Below are 20,623 nucleotides of genomic sequence, written 5' to 3'. Positions count from 1 at the left end.
TCGGCTGCATATTTTTTCTGTTCATCACATTGAAGATTTCCTGCCATTCCTTTCTGGCCTGCCAAGTTTCAGTAGATAGGTCTGCTACTACTTTATGTGTCTACCTTTGTAAGTTAGAACCTGTTTATCCCTAGCTGATTTGAGAATTCTCTCTTTATCCTTGTATTTTGCTGGGTTCACTATGATATGTCGTGAAGAAGATCGATTCAAGTTACGTCTGAAGGGAGTTCTCTGTGCCTCTTGGATTTCAATGCCTCTTTCCTTCCTCAGATTGGGGAAGTTCTCAGCTATGATTTGCTCAAGTACACCTTCAGCCCCTTTCTCTCTATGTTCTTCTTCTGGAAGTCCTATGATATGAATATTGTTCTGTTTTATTGCATCATTTAGTTCTCTAATTCTCCCCTCATACTCCTGGATTTTTTTTATCTCTCTTTTTCTCAGCTTCATCTTTTTCCATAATTTTATCTTCTAATTCACCTATTCTTTCCTCTGCCTCTTCAATCCATGCTATGGCCGCCTCCATTTTATTTTGCACCTCATTTATATCATTTTTTAGTTCCTCATAATTATTTCTTAGTCCCTTGATCTCTGTAGCAATAGATTCTCTGCTGTCCTCTATGCTTTTTTCAGTCTCACCGATTAATTTTATGACTATTTTTCTAAATTCTTCTTCCATTATATTGCTTAAATTGGTTTTGATCCATTCGTTAGCTGTTGCCACTTCCTGGAATTTCTTTTGAGGAGAATTTTTCTGTTTCATCATTTTGTCTAATCCCTGCAGTAGCTCCAAACTGCAGGGCACTTCCCTTGTGCTGTCTAGAGAAACTTTTGTTGGTGGGCGGGTCCACAGTCAGACCCGATATCTACCCCCAGCCCACCGCCGGGGCCACAGTCAGACTGGTGTGTACCTTATCTTCCCCTCTCCCAGGGGCAGGACTCACTGTGGAGTGGTGTGGCCCCTGTCTGGGCTGCTTGCACACTGGTAAGCTTGTGGTGCTGCTTTGATGGGATCTTGCCAAGGGCGTATTAGCCAAGGTGGATCCGCAAGGTGCACAGAGGTGGGAGGGGCAAGCTTAGGTCGCTTTGCTGTCAGTGGTCCCCCATGGGAGGGGCCCTGCAGCACTGGGAGGGAGGCACACCCGTCGGAAGGATGGATCCCCAGAAACACAGTGTTGGGCGTTTGTGCAGTGCAAGCAAGTTTGGTGATGGGAACTGGTTCCCTTGGAATTTTGGCTGGGGGATGGGAGAGGGGAATGGTGTTTGCCAGCACCTTTGTTCCCCCCTGCCAAGCTGAGCTCTGTCTCCTGGGGCTCAACAACTCTCCCTTCAGGTGTCCTCTCGCCCTCCCTGCTCTGCTCTCCGAGAGCAGAGCTGTTGACTTTTAACATTCCAGAAGTACTGCTGGCTGTCAGAGCTCTCGCAGCCCAGCCCCTCCACTTTTGCAAGCCAGACTTAGGAGGCTCTACCTTGCTGGGAGGGCTGCCCCTCCACTGCCCGGCTCCCTCCTGCCAGTCTGTGAAGCACGCACTGCCTCTCTGTCTTTCCTACCCTCTTCCGTGGGCCTCTTGTCTATGCTTTTCTCTAGAGAGTCTGTTCTGCTAGTCTTCCTGTGGTTTTCTAGGTTATTTAGGCCAGTGTGGGTGGAATCTAAGCCATCAGCAGGATGACATGAGCCCAGCATCCTTCTTCACTGCCATCTTCCTCACTCAGATATCTAGCCACCCAAGTTTAAAATAAAGTCCTATGCTTATAAAGAGTAATGGGTAGAAATATTTAGATGAATTAATATAAACATATTAAAAATTATAAAATTTAAATATAATCCTTTTGTGCATATTTCAAAATGAAAGTGGATGAGTAGACTCAACTCACATTTGAAGTATGTGTTAAAAGATCAACATCTTGGGGCGCCTGGGTGGCTCAGTCGGTTAAGCCGCCGACTTCAGCTCAGGTCACGATCTCGCGGTCCCTGAGTTCGAGCCCCGCGTCGGGCTCTGGGCTGATGGCTCAGAGCCTGGAGCCTGCTTCTGATTCTGTGTCTCCCTCTCTCTCTGCCCCTCCCCCGTTCATGCTCTGTCTCTCTCTGTCTCAAAAATAAATAAAACGTTAAAAAAAATTTAAAAGATCAACATCTTGGGGTACCTGGGTGGCTCAGTCAATTGAGTGTCTGACTTCGACTCAGGTCATGATCACACTGTGAGTTTGAACCCCACATTGGGCTGTGTGCTGACTGCTCAGAGCCCGGAGCCTGCTTTGGATTCTGTTTCTCTCCCTCTCTGCCCTTCCCATGCTCATGCGCTCGCTCTCTCTCTCTCTCTCTCTCTCTCTCAAAAATAAATAAACATTAAAAAAAAGATCAACATCTCAGTTAACTGATACTTAGTATATTGTGAGTGCCATGTGCAGTGGGACTTTGCCTAATTTAAGTTTGCCTTGTCAGCAGAATTATAGTGCTAGGAATTCATTCAACCAACAATGGTTTTGTTAATGAGTACTATGTCCCAAGCTCTTAGGTCTGGTTCTTTGGATATAGAGCTTCAGATGAGCGTTCATTTGCAAGTAATTTATTAAGGAAATGCTGTCATGAGAAACTGCTAATGGGGAAGAAAGCGTGAGTGGAAAAGGAAGAAGGAGGGCTTAGGTGTGATTTTAGGAGATTAGACTCAGCTTGATCCTGCAAAGAAAGTCTGGAGGACATATTATGCTTCTGAATCTATCCTGTCTGGAGGCTGGGGCTCTCAGCTTTCATATCCACTCTACTATTTCATTGCTAAGAGCCCTGGGGTGAAGGTAAACCCCAAAGCATTTCCAAGACTGCCTCTAAGAGCAAAGTAGCTCCACAGCCCAAGGACCTTCTTCCATGACAAACAGAGACTTCTAGGGAGGCATATATGGGAGGATAAAGGGGCTCTGAGAGAATCAAGCAGAACACCAGTTGCTAATTTGTGTGTGTGTAATCATATATACATGTGTATGTATGTATATATATATATATTTATATGTATATATATACACACACATATATATATATATATAAATTAGGCTTTCTAGTAAAATGATTTTTGAGTGATCAGAAGGAGTTACTGAGATTAATAAGAATAGAAAAAAGAGCTTTCAGGTCAAAAGGAGCCCAGTGTATAAAGTTAAAGAGTCACATGGTCCTGGAAGGACTGGAGCTGTGAAATGGGGGGGAAACATTTTCCTACTTTTTCAAGTCTGTTGTGGTATTAAAATCAGACGATGGAATAGAAAAGCATTTTGTAAATTTTTGAAGAAGTAAACTTTTGTTAATGGTTGTTCAGAGGTGATGATTAATGTCTTGGTTATGCTACAAAATAAAACCCTTAAATGAAGCAATCTACATTAACCCCCAGCCTTTTGTATTTATGAGCGTGTATTTATTTGCACCAAGATCTGCTCCCCTCTTCTATCACCTTTGGTTTGAAATAACGCCAACAGGTCCTATTGTAGTGTTCATATACATTTAGGAAGCCTGGCATTGTCACAGGTAAGCACTACATTTATGTAGTTTCTCCCACAGGTTAGTCACATAGGAGTATGTTCTTGAAAGTTTAAGTCCAAAGAAAAGCCACAGCCCAAAAGAAGATTAGAACATAAGTCTTCTTTGCTTGAAAGCATATCTAGTGTTCAGAAACACCCACGTCCTTATCCCATGCTTTTCTTCCATTTCCAGTGCAGTTGGCCATGATGATCCCCTCCCCACCATTCTGTTCTCTGGCTGGTGAGAAGATCCCTTATTGGTGTTCAAACTCACCTTTCCTTACTGTTTCTCTGAGCATATTTGCACTACATACACTGAGAAATTCTTTCCTATTTCACTGAGCACATATATCACATAGTAACTCTAACTTATAGAAATCTTAAAGGTGTCTGTTACATTGTTATTGTTATTATTATTATTATTATTGGTGGTGATAGTCATGTTGGTAGTAGTAGTGATCTCTAATATTTTGAGCATACTAGAAAAATGTGATGTTTTATGCATAGCGTATAGAAGTTTTTGGGTTAAATTTTTGTTGCTTTGTCAGACAATTGTAGTTCTTTTTATAAAATTAGATTTAGAAGCAAGTGTGGCATTTTGCTATAATTTATGGTAGGCGAATATGCCTTATTGAAAATTGGACCTGTATGATCTGGAGTCTGTGCCACTCAGAATTCTATTTATTGTATTTAGTAATTCAAAGAGAGCATATTCCCTCTGTAATTTTCCCTGATACTGATGCAAGATAAGAGGATAACCTTTATTTTCAAAACTGTAATGAACACTGTCTACTCATACTCACCTATCATAGATGTTCCTTTATATTCTTCTAGGCTGCTGCTCTGTAGCCAGCTTTATTTAGCTCCCAAAGCTCTGGTGGCAAGTCACCTGATAATTATAGCAGATCGGACGATCTTTATCGTACTTTTTCTCTGGCTTACTTTTTTATTGATGAGGTAACTTTTTTCAGAGTACAACCAAGGCAGGGACAAGGCTCAGGTTTGTCTCTACAGGTTGATCTGAGTATGTATGCCCTAACTCCTTGACAACTGATAGAAAGTAGCTTCACGTCACAAATCCTCCCATTCACTAGACATTAATTAAAGGGGAGCATCCTACAAATCTGAGCATTGTCAAGGTCTAAGTCCTTATTGGGTTCATAGCATCTATGTATTACACTAGTTTAGATTTATCCAGGTCTATCTTCGATCTGTGCCTCAGGTTTTTAACATTTTCTTGAGTTATCTCAGTTCACATTGATTTTATTTAAGGTTACATAATGCTATGATGTTTCATTATATCAAAAAACAAAGTAGAGAATTCTTTACTGGGAGTCGGATAACCCTAGGCTAAGTGTTAGGTTCTGCAACCAAAGAGGATCTCCATGTCATTTCTTCGGATTAGGTAGAGAGTTACCATAGATGTATTTCCTAATTTCTAGTATCTTTCTTTTTCTATTCATGTTATTTTATGGAAATGATTGTTTGATGTCATTGTAGCAGGATTTAAGTGCAATTGTATTTAATAATGTGGCCGATCTGAAAATTGGATATATTTTATTCCCAGTCTCAAATATCCTCTCTCCTATTTTCCAGAGTTATTGAACCATCAGATTTTAGCAGAGGGTTGGGAGGAAGGTACTATGCAGTGTAAAGAATACACTGCCCAGCCTTTCTCGTAACTAAGGATGGAATATAATTATATGATGTTAACACAAGTGTCATGAGGCAGTGACCTAGCACTTCTTGTGGAAGACAACTGGCAGGCACTTTTGTCCTATCCTTTTTCCTTCTGCTAAAAATGGGATGTGAAAACTAGATCTGTAGCTACTATTTTGGACTTAAGTTCAAGTGACACACGGTGTGGAGGGCACCTCTAAAGAGCCTGAGTCCCTGATGGAGCCATTTTGTCCGCAGTGGCCTGCCTCCTTCCAGATTTCTTTTACATGATAGAATTTAACTTTCATCAAATATAAATCACCGTTAATTTGTCTATTTTACACCCAAACCTAATCCTTATCATTCTATCCACCAACCTCTCAAGGTACAACTCAAGTCCCATATTTCCGTTCAACATATTTGTGTTAGTAGTAGTACTATGAGTAGTCATGATAGTAGTGACTTATGTAGATTCTCTACTGAACTAATTGCTAGCGATGCAGAGTTGAAATATCCAGAAAGTCTTCCTGAGGTACTTCCTATTTTATTGTGTCCGCAGTGACATTCTGTACATCTCTGCCAAGCTAGCTCACAAAAATCTCTGGGAGAAGGAACTGAAAATGAAGATGAATTGGTTCTACTTGCATGGCTAAATAGTATGTTAGAGTAGAGCTCAGTAACCTACATTAAATTAAAATAAATTAGATGAGTACCTGTTTTATTTATTTATTATTCATTCATGCTTCCATTCATTCATTCATCCCTTAATATAGAAGGTACTTACACTTTATATTTTCCTCTGTGCATCCCTTTCACTGAATTCACAGATTTTGGTGTGAGATGATTTCTATTCATTGACTTCTAGATCACTAGCAATTTTCCTTTTAATTTTCTCTTTGACAATGTAGTAGTAGTCATCTTTTGATAACTTATTTACAACTATTTAATTAAGTCTAGATAACATTGCCTGTACTATATCTGCTTTTTTAATTAAGATATTTTTCTAATTCCAACTACATGACCAATTTTTATAAATGTTCAATGAACATAAGAAAATGTTTATTCTATGTATGAAAGATTTTTAAAAATATTTTATTCGTCATATGTGTTGATTTTATTTTTCAGCTCCTCCTCGTCTTGGTTATTTTTTAAGTTAATAGAAAAAAACTGAACTATCTAGAACTTCCTAGTTCTCAAAGAGATGGATTGGAATTTCCTACTGCAACTGCATTTTTTTCAAATTCTTTCATTTCTAATTTTGTTTACATTATGTCTTTAACTGCCCTGTACTTTACTGCATACCAATTAATGACAATATATTTTTGCTATCAGTTATGACTTTTGTTACGTAAAGTAATGACTTTCTTTTCCCATTAGTGTTTATATGTATGTATACATATATATACACACATTCTATATATATGTTACATATATTGTATGTGGACAATATATATATTATATATGTACATGTATGTGTATATATAATATATATTACATATTATATATTATATAGTTATATATATGTATTGTATATTGTATATGTATATATACGTACATATATAATAGCATAAAAACTTGTTACCTTTAATTCCAGTCTAACAAACTTTTTAATGGGAAAATTCAGTCTGTTCATATTTACTTTATGACTGATGCAGGTTGTTTCTACCTTACTCTATGGTTTTTATTTATTTAGAATTATATATTTCTCTTTACCTTTTGGTCTCTTCTTGCCCATTTTATCAAATTTCTATTTATCCAATTTCTTTTCTTTCCACTCTCTCCTTTTTCTCATTTTCCCTGCCATTAATGGAGTTGTGCATTTTTCTATTATTTTAATCAGACATTTATGATTTTATTATTATTTATAAACAGAATACCTACAGTTTCTTCCATAAAGAGATTTCTTCCAACTCTCCTAAAGTTTAAGGCTTTAGTATAATTTTTCTCTTCCCTTTTCCTTCCATTCCCATGAATCATTAAGTTTTATTTCCCCTTTGTGTCCTGCGCTCGCTCACCCCAAACTCCAAGATTTTGCTAAGATATTACAGATCCCTTTATTCTATGACTTTTAGGTTTTAAGAAACTTTACTTAGTACTTAAGTTGTATGTTACCCAGGAAAACTTTACTTACCCATTAAAGAATGGACACATATTAACTGCTCACCAACGTATGCTTTTCTCTGTCTTCTCTAAAACCAACCCTCAGATCCAGTTATTTTGTTGGGTGATTACTGTCTAAAATATTTTTGTCAGGTGGGTATTAGAACCCTGAGATCACTGTATGTTTTCATATCACTGAATATTTTCTTTTCACACTACATGAAAGAGATCTTGATTGTTTAATATGGAGATAGAGACCCTGCCCCTACCTTTTTCAGTAAATTCTGGTGCTATTTACACTGTTTTCAAGCAGTCAGTGTTGGGAAATGGGTTTCCTGACGTCAAGCTGACCTTCTGTACCACCCCAGACTTATCAGTTAAAGTAAAATTTGGCTGTTAGTCACAGAAAATCCCCCCGTAAGTATGATGTAAACAAGATAGAATTTTATTTCTCTCCCATGTAGAAGCCCAGTGTTATAAAGAGTTCAGGACAGGTAGGTACAACTCCATGATGTCAGAAATTCAGATTCTTCTGTTTTATTGCTTCTCTGTGCTGGACCTTGTTCCAAATCAGCTCATGGTCCAAGATAGGGGTCAGCAGAAATGTGCAGAAATGAGCAAAATGTAGATTGCTGCTTCCCTCTGAGGACACTTTTGCTCTAAGCACACTGGTAAGAATGTGGATGAATAGATAGCTAGGAAATATCATTTTTGTCTTGGGCAGCCATGTGCCTGCTGAATATTTGGGGCTCAGTTACTACAGAAGGAGAACATTGGGGCATGAGAAGGCTCTGCAAATTATAACAGTTCGTTCCTTCTGCTGGAACTCTACACAATATTCTCTGGAGACTTTGAAGTCACAATCTTAATGTTAGTGTATCTGGAGGTTTCTTCTCTCATCATTAGAATGTCTTTTTGTGGCTCAGTAATATTTCCATTTAGTATTTTTTTTTGAAATAGAGAAGAAGAAAAGTTTTTTCCTAATTGATTATTTTCATTTTTCTCTATTCTCTTTTAGTTTCTCTATTTTCTATATTTCACTATAGAATTGTATTATTTTTTTTAAAACTTATTTATAATAAACAGTATTTGTTTATGGTAAAATAAATTTTGTAAATAAGAATTCTAAATTAAAATCTTAAAAAAGGAAACATTTTAACTATTCTCTTCTTTTTTCTAGTCCCACTCATTGAGTTAATCAGTGTTAAATTTTGTGTATTTCTGTGTGTATTTCTAACAAACATATTAGTATATATGCACATGCATACATACACATGTGCTCGCTTTATATGAGAATATTCTTTTGTTCCTTTTTTATTTAATAAAACATTTTATATCTTAATCCTTTAATGCCCACATTCAGTTTAATTTTAGAATCAGTTAGTTTATAACCACTTCCCTATCATTTGATATTCAGTTGTTCCCAGTGTTCTATTACTATATATACATTTTTCTGCATTCTTATTCATGCAAATGTTAGGAAGGTAAATTTTAACCAGATAATTGCTAAGTCAAAGTGTGAATATGTTTCAATTTTTTGACATAATTTACAAAGTTTCCTTTCCAAAAGAAAGCTTCTACCAATTTGTCCTTTCAGTCTCAACTATGAAACCCCAACAATACAAAGATATTATCAGCATTTGTGACTGTTGCATCTAGAATTTATTTCAGTGTGAAGGGTGTGTTGGAGAGTCAGCTATTATTAATTATTATTATTATTATTATTATTATTATTATGGATATATAGTCAGTTGCCCTAACACTATTGATTAAATAATAAATGGCTGGATGTAGACATAGATATAGTTATGGCTGTTTCTCTATCCTTAAAAATCAGTGTTTCTTGAAGTGTGGTTGCTAGATCTCTAGGGGGACCCTGCGATCTTTACTGGAAGCTTATGTAGAAAATAGTATTTTTTTTACTGTTGCACTTGCAGTGATGGTGCAAAGCAATGGTGGATAAAACAGGCAGCACCTTAGCACAAAACAAAGCTGTGACATTAAATTGTACTATCAGTCTGTATTCTTCTCTACTTGCTTCACTAACATGTACCCAACAGTGAGAAACAAACAAAAAAAAGCAATGTCACTAAGAGTATCGTCAGTAAATCAATAAAAATGATCAAATTTTAAGATCGTCAAAGTTGAGTACTGTATTTTTAATATTCTGTTGACAAAATAAAGAAATCCCATAAAGCATTTCTGCTGCTTCCTATAATACAGAGTTTTTCTCAAAGTAAAGGACTTGCGTGATTGAGTCTTGTACTGAACTTGCCACTTTTTTCATGGAATATAAAAAGCATGACTGTTAATACAAACTCTGGTTATTCAGACTTGGGTATTTGGCAAACATTTTCTTAAAAAATCAGGGAAGTTGAACCTCCCATTCTAAAGAAAATACCTTTGCCATATTTGTTACTAATTATAAAATTAAATTTTAAGAGGAAAATGAGAATTTTGGAAAATCTGCTCACATTAAGCATGATGGCTTCCCAACACTTAAAGACTCTTCTGAAGAGATTGGCAGTGAAATTATTAAATAGGCTCTTTTTTTTGGTATTGTGTGATGAAAAGCATGAATATTTAGAAGATCTGCATAAGTCAGTGAATTCATATTTTCAAATGACTGATGTGCCATATTACACAATCATGTATGAGTGAGAGATCCATTCAAAGTGCAAGATAAACCAATGGATTTTAATGTAACAGAATAGAAAAGTTCACTGGAATGGTTTTAGAATTCTCTCTGAAAACATTAGGAAACTACCATTGTAGAGTTTTAGTGTAGTATCAAAGGAGACTATCCTCAGTGATCTGAAAAGGCTACTGAAGTACTCCTCCCTTTCCAAATAAATATTGGTGTGAGGCCAGATTTTCTTCATATATTTGAAACAAAACATTTTGTAGCAACAGATTTCATGTAGAAGCTAATATGATTATCTAGTTGGCTCTTTTTCACTAAACTGGATATTAAAGAGATTTGCAGAACTATGAAACAGTTCCATTCTTGTGGCTCCTGGGTGGCTCAGTCGGTTGAGCCTCTGGCTGTTAATATCAGCTCAGGTCTTGATCCCAAGGTAGTGGGATCCTGCCCTGTTGGACTCTATGCTGAGCATAGAGCCTGCTTAGGATTCTCTCTCTCTCTCTCTCTCTCTCTCTCTCTCTCTCTCTCTCTTTCTCTCTCTCTTTCTCTCTTTCTCTCCCTCTGCCCTTCTCCCCAGCTCACATGCTCTCTCATTCTCTCTCATAAGTAAATAAATAAGATTAAAATAAAATACAATAAAATATAAAACGGTTCCATTCTTTTTACTCAATTATTTTTGGTTGTGGAAAATATAGTCTTCTGACTAAAAATATTCCTTGTGTTAATATGTCATCAATTTATTAATATAATTTGAAATGAGTTAATAATACATAGTTTAATATTACCTCAGTTTTAATTTGTAATACAGTAATTATGAATGGATAGAATCAATCTAAATGAACAAAAGTTATTTAAGGTCTTCAACAGCTTTTAAGAAAATAAGGTCATTTTAAGACAAACAAGGTTATAACTGCTGGTATTCCTCATAGTTTTTTCTCTCCCTGTTTTTCTCTCTTTTCTGTCTGATTCTGTCACACACACATGCACACACACACACAGAGGCACACACAGGCACACACACACTCACACACACTCTTGCGTATTTTCTGTCTCCCCTATTGCTGAATGATTTCTAGTATTATAACAGTACAATGCAACTTAATCATTGTATCTTAAAATTTTTTTTAACGTTTTTATTTATTTTTGGGACAGAGAGAGACAGAGAATGAACGGGGGAGGGGCAGAGAGAGAGGGAGACACAGAATCGGAAGCATGCTCCAGGCTCTGAGACATCAGCCCAGAGCCCGACGCGGGGCTCGAACTCACGGACCACGAGATCGTGTCCTGAGCTGAAGTCGGACGCTTAACCGACTGAGCTACCCAGGCTCCCCTCTTAATAACATTTTTAATTTCTGAAAGTGCTAGGCCATTTCCAAAATTGATTTATACTGAACTTTTTATAATATGAAATATATATTATTCAAAATCAATTTTAGTATTATGATAGCCAAATAAATTTGGCATCTTAATTGGAATTAAAAATTTTTTTTTACATTTATTTATTTTTGAGAGACAGAAAAAGGCAGACTGCAATGGGGGAGGGGCAGAGAGAGAAGGAGATACACAATCCAAAGCAGGCTCCAGGCTCTGAGTTGTCAGCACAGAGCCCAGAGGTGGGGCTGCAACTCACAACCCATGAGATCATGACCTGAGCTGAAGTTGGACACAACTGACTGAGCCACCCAGACGCCTCTTAATTGGAATGTTTTATTTATCTTAGATTACATCTTAGGGATATCGATTATCTTAGAATTGGCATCTGTTTATGCAAGAACAAAACTATGTAATTTGTTTATTTAATCTTCTTTTTTTGTTTACTTGTAGACTCTGAAATTTGAATGAAAACATAACCCTAGATATTTCCTTGGAAATACTACTTGTCAAACCAGTGCCCTTGTTACATCTTGTCTTTTTACGAGCATATTAGTAATCAGCTTATAAATTGCTTAAAGTCAGGAGTCTTGCCATTGACTTTTGTCTATATTCCATACACACAGAACATGTTGAATAAGAACTTGATACTTATGTTTGTGAATGACTCAGTTTTTATAAATCTCTAAGTAACATTTTCATTTCATTCACTATTAAGGACAAACATGATTATATTCATATTGATACTTTAATGATGTGGAAAACTTTTTAAAAATACTTTTAACATCATTAGATTATAAATTTTAATTAATATATAAACATAGTATAGCTAATGGGAGTATTATAGGATTTCAATTTTGAAGACAGTCTTTAGTTACATTTTCATTTCTTCTTCTATGTTTAACCAAGGATTTCTGTCAACCACTTCTCAACCTAAAAGTAAAAACAAATGAACAAAAATATTGTATACAGCAGGGGCAAGGAGAGAAATAAAACCAAGTTGTTTTTATTTCCTATTTTTTATCACTTTACATTACCATCATGTGGCTTTTTTTCAGGTTTTATAAACTAAAATACACAAAATTTGAGTTGAATGCCAGTCTTTATTGCTAGCCAAAACTAAGTCTGTTATACACAGCTGTGTTTAAAAGAATGCTATTGTTTATAATGGAGTGTTTTATATATTCAAAGTGTTTTGGCACTTTAGTAAAAATGCTGTCTTTGAAAAAGTTTGCACATTTTTTGAAAATAATTATTGGTATAAAATAAATTCTTTTTATCAAAACAGATATGTCATTTATGGACTTATTAAAGCAAAGCCATTAGAAAAAAACCCCAGAACTTTTAACAACCAGTATGTGTGTGTGTGTGTGTGTGTGTGTATGTGTATATATATATATGTATATATATATATATATGTATATATATATATGTATATGTACATATATATACATATATATGTATGTACATATACATATATACATGTATATATGTATATACATGTATATATACATATACATATATGTATATACATATACACACATATATATATACATATATATATGTATATATACATACATACACACACACACACACACACGCACACACACACACAGTCTCAATAAGCCATGAGAGTCACATGCTTAAATTATCCAAATCAAAGAGGAAATTTAAAGTAAAATAATGAAGCATGTCCGAAAAGAAATTGAGAGCCTTCCTGTATTAAATAAATAAAAAGTACCTTAGAGCGTTTGAAAAATATGGAAGTTTAAATTCTCAACAAAGAGAGAAACTAATCCATATCTCCAACATATTACCTATGTTTAACTCCTTTTATGTTATATTTATATTGCCTTACACACTGATTAAGCTATGCATGAATTCTATGCAATTGAATAAGAATTGTATACACTACATTTACTATACAATAATGGAATTGCTATCAAATTTTTATAATTCAGTTGTGCACATAAACTTAAAATTTTTTCCCAGCAATTTGCCAGGAATGGCATATAGCATCTCTGAAAGCAAACTTCAAATGAGTAATGGCTATTTGATTTTTCTTTGAGAAAACCAACCTAAAGTAACAATCTTTGTTGATGCTTGCTCAGATCAGGTGGACCAAAACAGCAGGAAGTGCCTCTGACAGATTCCAAGACTCAAGTGTCTTCAATGAGACTTTGAGGATTACAAATATTCAGCGACACCAAGGAGGCCGGTATTACTGTAAAGCAGAGAATGGCTTGGGGTCCCCGGCGATAAAGTCAATCAGAGTGGATGTGTACTGTAAGTAACTTACCCAGAAAACTATGATTAAGTCTACTATGGGTTTTTGTCTGACAACTTGAGATATATTTTCTTTTCATCTTTATGTCTTTCAGAAAAATTATGGTTTGTTCCCCCCCAAATAGCCTTCTGTTTAGTTGAGGATAAGAGTGTATAAGATAATTATAGCTCATTTAATATATTTCCTGAAGAAAGAATCTGTTTTAGAAACTTTCATAATTTCTTGTGATAAAGTAATACATGTTAATCATTTAAGAACCAGAATAACAAGAAGACAATAAATGTTATTGATCATCCCACCCATGATTGTTAGAGTTTGAGTGTATATACCTCCTATCTTTATGTGTATGTATATAAATACATTTGTAATTACATAAAGAAAATATTATGCGATACATACTGTAACTTGTTTTGTTAACTTTCCCTCTGTGTGAAGTCAGCTGTTCTTGTGTTTGGAAAGGCACATCATGTAAGTGGTATTTGGATTGGCTTGTGAATGACCAAAATCTCTAGGTAGAGTCTGCTTTCAGTCCACCTCTGTGGAAAGTAACCAGTACCTTGGGCAATGCTGTGCCACCCGTAAAGTGTTTGTTGATTTATTTTGGTTGTTAGTCTCGTTTTTCCACTTTTTGCTGTTAGCAAATTGTTCTTAGGCTCATTTTTTCACATATTGCTTTTAGCAAATATACTTAAAATGTTCTTGGTCTCCTTATCTTCTCCACCAAAACAAATCAAGGGCCTACTTTCATTTCATCCTTTTGCACAGGTTTATCCATCATTCCGTTGTCTTTTTATGAGAACTTGCATTTTTTTTAACTCTCTACTAATTAGAATAAAAAGGGTTTTTTCTCCTCCAAGTAATTCAGACATAGTAACAAGTGAGGAGTTCCTGTTTCTCTGCCTTTCACTGTGTCCCTTACGATGTGCAACAAGAGATACATTGTTAGGAAGGTGACTGGAGTTATACATGATTTCTTTATTGCACCATTTGCTGAATCTTATTTAGTTATTCAGGTGACTGGGAGGTGCGTAACAGGGCTGCATTTGTGATTCATCTTCCACTCTTGGATGCTTGTTCCCTTCCTGGAAAAGAGGAGAGAGAAGTCCTGTCCCATTCTGTCTAGCATCTCTAGCCCCTTAGGCATCCCCTGGCATAATTTAGGCATCTGCACCCTGTGTGCATCCATGTGCATCTAGGGCACACAGGTTGGCCTTACTCATTTACCACCTAACCACAGTATAGCCTCTGGCCCTTCTCCTAATCACATATTTCCATTTAGTTTCCTTAAAAACAAAACAAAACACTATTTTTACTAGTTTTGTTCACATACAATCTTTTAAAGTTTTTATTTAAATTACAGTTAGTGTAACATACAGTCAATACTAGTTTCAGGTGTACAGTTTAGTGATTCAACACTTAATGTACATCACCTGTTGCTTGTCACAAGTGCCCTCCCAAATTCCCAGCACCTGTTTTACCCATTCCCCCCCACCCCACCTCCCTTCTGGTAACCACCACTTTGTTCTCTAAAGTTAAGAGTCTGTTTCTTGGTTTGCCTCTCTTTATTTCTCTTTCTCTCTCTCTCTCTCTCTCTCTCTCTCTCTCTCTCTCTCTCTCTCTTTCACTCCTTCTCTCTTTTGCTTGTTTCTTTTGTTTCTTAAATTCCACATATGAGTGAAATCATATGGTATTTGTCTTACTTTGACCTATTTGACTTAGCATAATACTCTCTTATCTCTATCCATGTCATTGCAAATGGCAAGATTTCATTAGAAATTACATATGAACAGCCACTCTGGAAAACAGCATGGATGTTCATATATTTTGTAATTAAGCTAAATTTAATCTAGTTTACCTAATTACATAATTACGTACTTCTATTATTTAACATTCTGGAGTACATTCCTGTGCTTTTTTGTTCTTATAATTTTGGTCGTGACATTTTAAAACACACAACTTCAATACCTTAAACACGATTCTAAAATCTAAAAAGTTCTGTAAATTAAATGAGTGTATTTTGTTTTGCTTTGTTGGGCGTTATTGGTAATTTTTTTCAGTGAAACCTGATGTGAACTTGTTTGATGGCAACCACTGCTCTAAAATTACTCAACTAGAAAAACAGAAAAGACTTTATGCTCTTTATTTACCCTACTTTGTATGAATAATCATATGTTTTACTCAGGAAATTATATATTTGATTACACAGTATTGCCACAGAGCCTGCTGGATGTATTATGTAATACATGGTATATGTACTGTATTATCTTCTGAAAAGCTGAAATATTCTGAAAAACATTCCCCAAAGGTTTTGAATATGAGATTGTGACTTTCATTGCCACCACAATAGGTTTAGTAATAATTTAAACAATTACATTGCTAGGTTAAAAATCAAAGATAGGGGCGCCTGGGTGGCTCAGTCGGTTGAGCGTCCGACTTCGGCTCAGGTCGTGATCTCGGGGTCTGTGGGTTCAAGCCCCGCGTTGGGCTCTGTGCTGACAGCTCAGAGCCTGGAGCCTGCTTCGGATTCTATGTCTCCCTCTCTCTCTGACCCTCCCCCGTTCATGCTCTGTCTCTCTCTGTCTCAAAAGTAAATAAACGTTAAAAAAATTTTTTTTAAATAAAAAAAAAATCAAAGATAAAGGGGGAACTGACATTGTTAGGACTTAAAAAAATATTCTTTTTCTCCTCCTTTTACTACAAAGCCATCTCAGTACTATTCTGCATTATACCCACCCTTTTCCATATGTTCACATCTCTTGCTGTCCAGACTCAGTTGCACGTTTTGGTAGAAATGATAGCACTGTTCCTTGCAGCACTCCAAAGCCCCGTTGGTCTTTTAAGACTTGGGTCACCTTCAAGACAGCCAGGAATGAAAGCACTGGCTTGTTCCCTTTTTCTTTGCCTTCCTTTGGGATTTTTCCCGTACAACCAGGACCTGACAAACATCTTACTCTGTCACTGAAGGGAGATGTCACTGTGATACATATCAGAGTGAAGTACTTCCAGTACTTTTCTTTGTGCCCAAGATTTATTAGAAAGCTGCCTAAAATTATTTTATTGGAGAAAATAACGTGTATTAAATTGTGGGCCATATGAATAAATGTGACATTGCTGAAATATAAATTTTCCAGATAATGCCTTACCTTCAGGAAAGATCTTTGTTTGTGGAATCTAGACATGTGTTTTAAGTGATTATACCTATTCTTAAAGGTCTGGATAAATAAATTCCTCCAGATAGTAAATTGTTAAGCGTTTTAACTCATGAGAATACTTTACAGTAGAGACAGCTAAGCCTACTTGAGGAATCCATGTGTTCCAAATATAACCTTGACTGAAGACTAGTTTTTAGGCTTAAGTATGTGTTCTCTGCATGAATCTTTATAATTTAAAACCTGTTCTGTCATTGTTAATAAGAATATGACTAGCATAGAAATTCTGCATGCATTTAAATTGGGCAACCTTGTTAAAAAATTGGATCATAGTCTTAAGATTCATCTGTGCTTGGATTTTGATTTGATGTTGGACTATTTGATTGAATAGATACTCATTTTGATAAACCATAAATGAGAAAGCAACTTTATTTCAGATACTTTTGCTCTATTTTAAGAAATGCTAAGGGGCGCCTGGGTGGCGCAGTCGGTTAAGCGTCCGACTTCAGCCAGGTCACGATCTCGCGGTCCGTGAGTTCGAGCCCCGCGTCAGGCTCTGGGCTGATGGCTCGGAGCCTGGAGCCTGTTTCTGATTCTGTGTCTCCCTCTCTCTCTGCCCCTCCCCTGTTCATGCTCTGTCTCTCTCTGTCCCAAAAATAAAATAAAAAAAAAAAAATTAAAAAAAAAAAAAAAAAAAAGAAATGCTAAAATAACAGCACTGATTTTTCTGTTTGGATCCATGGTTTTAGACCATCACCTAAACTGTAGATTTCTATATCTTTTCACAACTGGTTCTCTGAGTGGAACTGTCATCAGTATCGACAGGACTTGGAACACAGGATGGGCCTACAATACAAAATATAGAAAAATCTGCAGATAAGGACTATATTTGCAGTAACAAACTGAGGCCATAATGGCTTGAATTTAACAAAAATTCTAATAAATAGTATTATAATTTAGCCTTGAATCCCCTGTAATAGATGATCTCTAAAATGTGCCCAACAAAGTATTAATTTTAAGGCCACCATTTTTATGGAGAGTTTTCCTAACAGTGAAAATGTACATCTCTCATTAAGCCCTGTATTCTAATAATAAATTTCTAGCGTTTAAAGCTAATACCAACCTAAAATAAAATTTCGTGATAGCTCATCATTATTTTGATGAGGAAATTTAGTTTTAGAAAAGGAACCTGCTACAATGCTGATTGATATATATGGTTTTTATTAGATAGATATTCTTAAATATTTGTGACTCTGTATTAATGTTCTGATCAATTTGGGCAGATTTATTAATCTGAATTAGCAATTTGGCCCCACAAAATTTTCTGAAGTTTCTTGTAGTAGAAAAATTGGACTGTATAGGTTTTATAAAGCAACTACCAAATGTTCTTTTATCTATTTATTTACTTTTTACTATTTCAACCAAGAATACTGTTTTCTCTGTGTTACTATTTTGACAAAATATAACTATATTCCTTAACTTATATGACCTATCACTTGTTTTCCTAAGAATTATAAAAGTATCCAAGCGTTCTATGAGCTATAATTTCTTAATAAAAGTATATTTTATAACTAGGGAGATTTCATAGCCATGTAATGATTTAATTGTTTTTTTCTAAAATCTGCCCTAGTCATTTATTTAATATTTCTGATTAAAAGCTAATCAATGCAATCCTTCTTTTGCTGGGATATATCTTCTGAGAGTTTGATAACTAATAGTTATATGCTTGAAAGACACATGTAGAATTAGTTCTACTTAAAGTTGCTGCCTTAATCATATGCATTCTTTATGTCTTCTCTCTAGAACCATGCTAAAGCAATAGTAAGGGAATAAAACAACAACAAATACATACAGGATAGAGAGAATGGGAGAGGAGATGAAGGAAAAACAATTTTGAAGGAACAGAATCAGATCAGGAAATGGCCACTGCTTATTTAGCATACTAAAGAAAGCTTAAATCAAAGCCATCAGTTTAAAGGACAGAGCTGGCATACTCATGCAGTCGAATCCTTCAAAAGCTCAGCAATTGGAGACACCACTTAGCTCCTGAGTGTGAATGTAATTTAGTGTAAAAGCAGAAGAATTGGCTGAAAGTCTATACCAGAAGAGTTACACACCCTGATCTCCTTCCACGTTTCACACAATTCTATGCCTCCTTTCCACCAGCTTCCCAGTCAACTCCTACAGAAGACTAGTATTTATTTATTTAGTTAGTTAGTTAGTTTGTTTGTTATGTGAGGTATTGAAACTGAGAGACTTTGAACTAAGAAACCTGGAATCATCAAAAACAGGAGGTAACGTACTGCACTTAAATCAGGGTTATTAGGTCAAAGTTTACATATTCGACACAATCCGTTCTCATATTTAGTTCTGAAAATGCCTTCCTGGCAGAATATTGAAGAATTCCTGTGTAGGAAATCTGATTAACTCTGGAGGAAAGGCTACAGGTCCTGACAAGTAAGGGACTTGACGACAACAGTCTAGCTAATACACTTACAGTGAAGCTACTATTGATCACAGAACTACCAATAAGCCCTTTCATAACTGATTCTTAAATGGGAATATACCCTATACCCCAAAACTTGAGACAGTCTTTTAACAAAAAAAGAAATAAACCAAGAAAAAGAAATAGGAAAAAGAATTCAGGAAGCAAGGAGAATTCAGGGACCAAATACAAAATAAAACAAAATTATTGATTATTTTAATTAGTATTCTCAAAAAAAAAAAAAAAAAAGAAATATTGCACGTATGTAACAAGAACAGGAAAAATAAAAACAAGGAATTTTCAGAGAATATCAAAGAATTCTTGGAATATTAAAAATGATAACATAGGGGTGCCTGGGTGGCTCAGTCAATTAAGTGTCCAACTTTGGCTCGGGTTGTGATCACGTGGTTGGTGAGTTTGTGTCCCGTGTCAGGCTATGGGCTGACAGCACGGATTCTGTTTCCCTCTCTCTCTGCCCTTGCTCTGTCTCTGTCTCTCTCTCTCAATAATAAATAAACATTAATTTTTTTAATTCAAAAAATTACATAAGTTATGAAAGATAAGTTTGAAATCTTAAGGACAGTAAAACAAAATTTAATAATCAAAGGGATGGAACAGGAAAAATAAGATAAGAACATGACAGAATTAGTCCAGCTGATCTAACATTTGAATGGAAATTCCAAACAGAGAAAATACAGGTATAAATTATTTTTTAAAAATATTAGGAAAATTTCCCATCATATTTGGGCATGCATTTTTCATTACTTAGGTGTCTAGTACAATGCAGTAAACTAGATCTACACAGAAACACATCAATATGCAATTCAGAACACTAAGAGAAAAATAAAGATCTTAAAAGTTTTTAGAGAGTTTTGTGTTTTTTTCCGAAATGGTCACATGTAATGAATTAGGATTTAATATGGCACATGTCTTAATAGACTTCAAGAAGCCAGAAAACAACTGAGTAAAGCTTTTGAAATTTGGAAGGAAAATTATTTCGAAACTAGAATTTCCCACACAGCCATTGTTTTTTTTCATGTGTCAAAGAAGATCCTTTTTAGAAGAAGACATTTTTAGACGTATAAAATTTCCAATTTTTTTCTGCCTTGTTCCCTTTCTCAGGACACTACTTTTATGTATGTAGCACCAAAACCAGAAATTAAATCAAGAAATAAGAAGAGAAATAATAATATTATTGTTATTATTATTATTATTATTATTATTATTGCCCAGGAATTGCTCCTGTCTTCCTCAGGAGCAAAGATTAAGCAGATTTGCTAGAGGACCCTTTAAGTTTGGAAGTTTTCTAAGCTCACAATTCCTTAGCTATGAGCTAAGGAAACTTCGTGTGCTGCATTCACCTGGGTGGGAATTATTATTCTATATATTATTAATTATTATCCTATATACAAGAGTCTTGTATATAG

At 35.5% G+C, this 20,623-nt stretch overlaps 1 protein-coding gene across 1 annotated transcript in view; it reads left to right on the top strand.

Annotated features, from left to right (window-relative positions):
* Positions 1-20,623, top strand: part of MDGA2 (MAM domain containing glycosylphosphatidylinositol anchor 2) — an 867,659-nt gene that overhangs the window by 443,618 nt on the left and 403,418 nt on the right. The window contains exon 3 of the mRNA XM_060619633.3: positions 13,387-13,561. Within this exon, the coding sequence (XP_060475616.1) occupies positions 13,387-13,561 (175 nt within the window). The remainder of the gene's footprint in view (positions 1-13,386; positions 13,562-20,623) is intronic.

This window comes from Panthera onca, chromosome B3 (assembly GCF_046562875.1).
Source record: "Panthera onca isolate mPanOnc1 chromosome B3, mPanOnc1 haplotype 2, whole genome shotgun sequence".
Taxonomy (NCBI): Eukaryota; Metazoa; Chordata; class Mammalia; order Carnivora; family Felidae; genus Panthera; species Panthera onca.
Note: the sequence above shows the minus strand (reverse complement) of the source record. Positions and strands in the feature narration are given on the sequence as shown.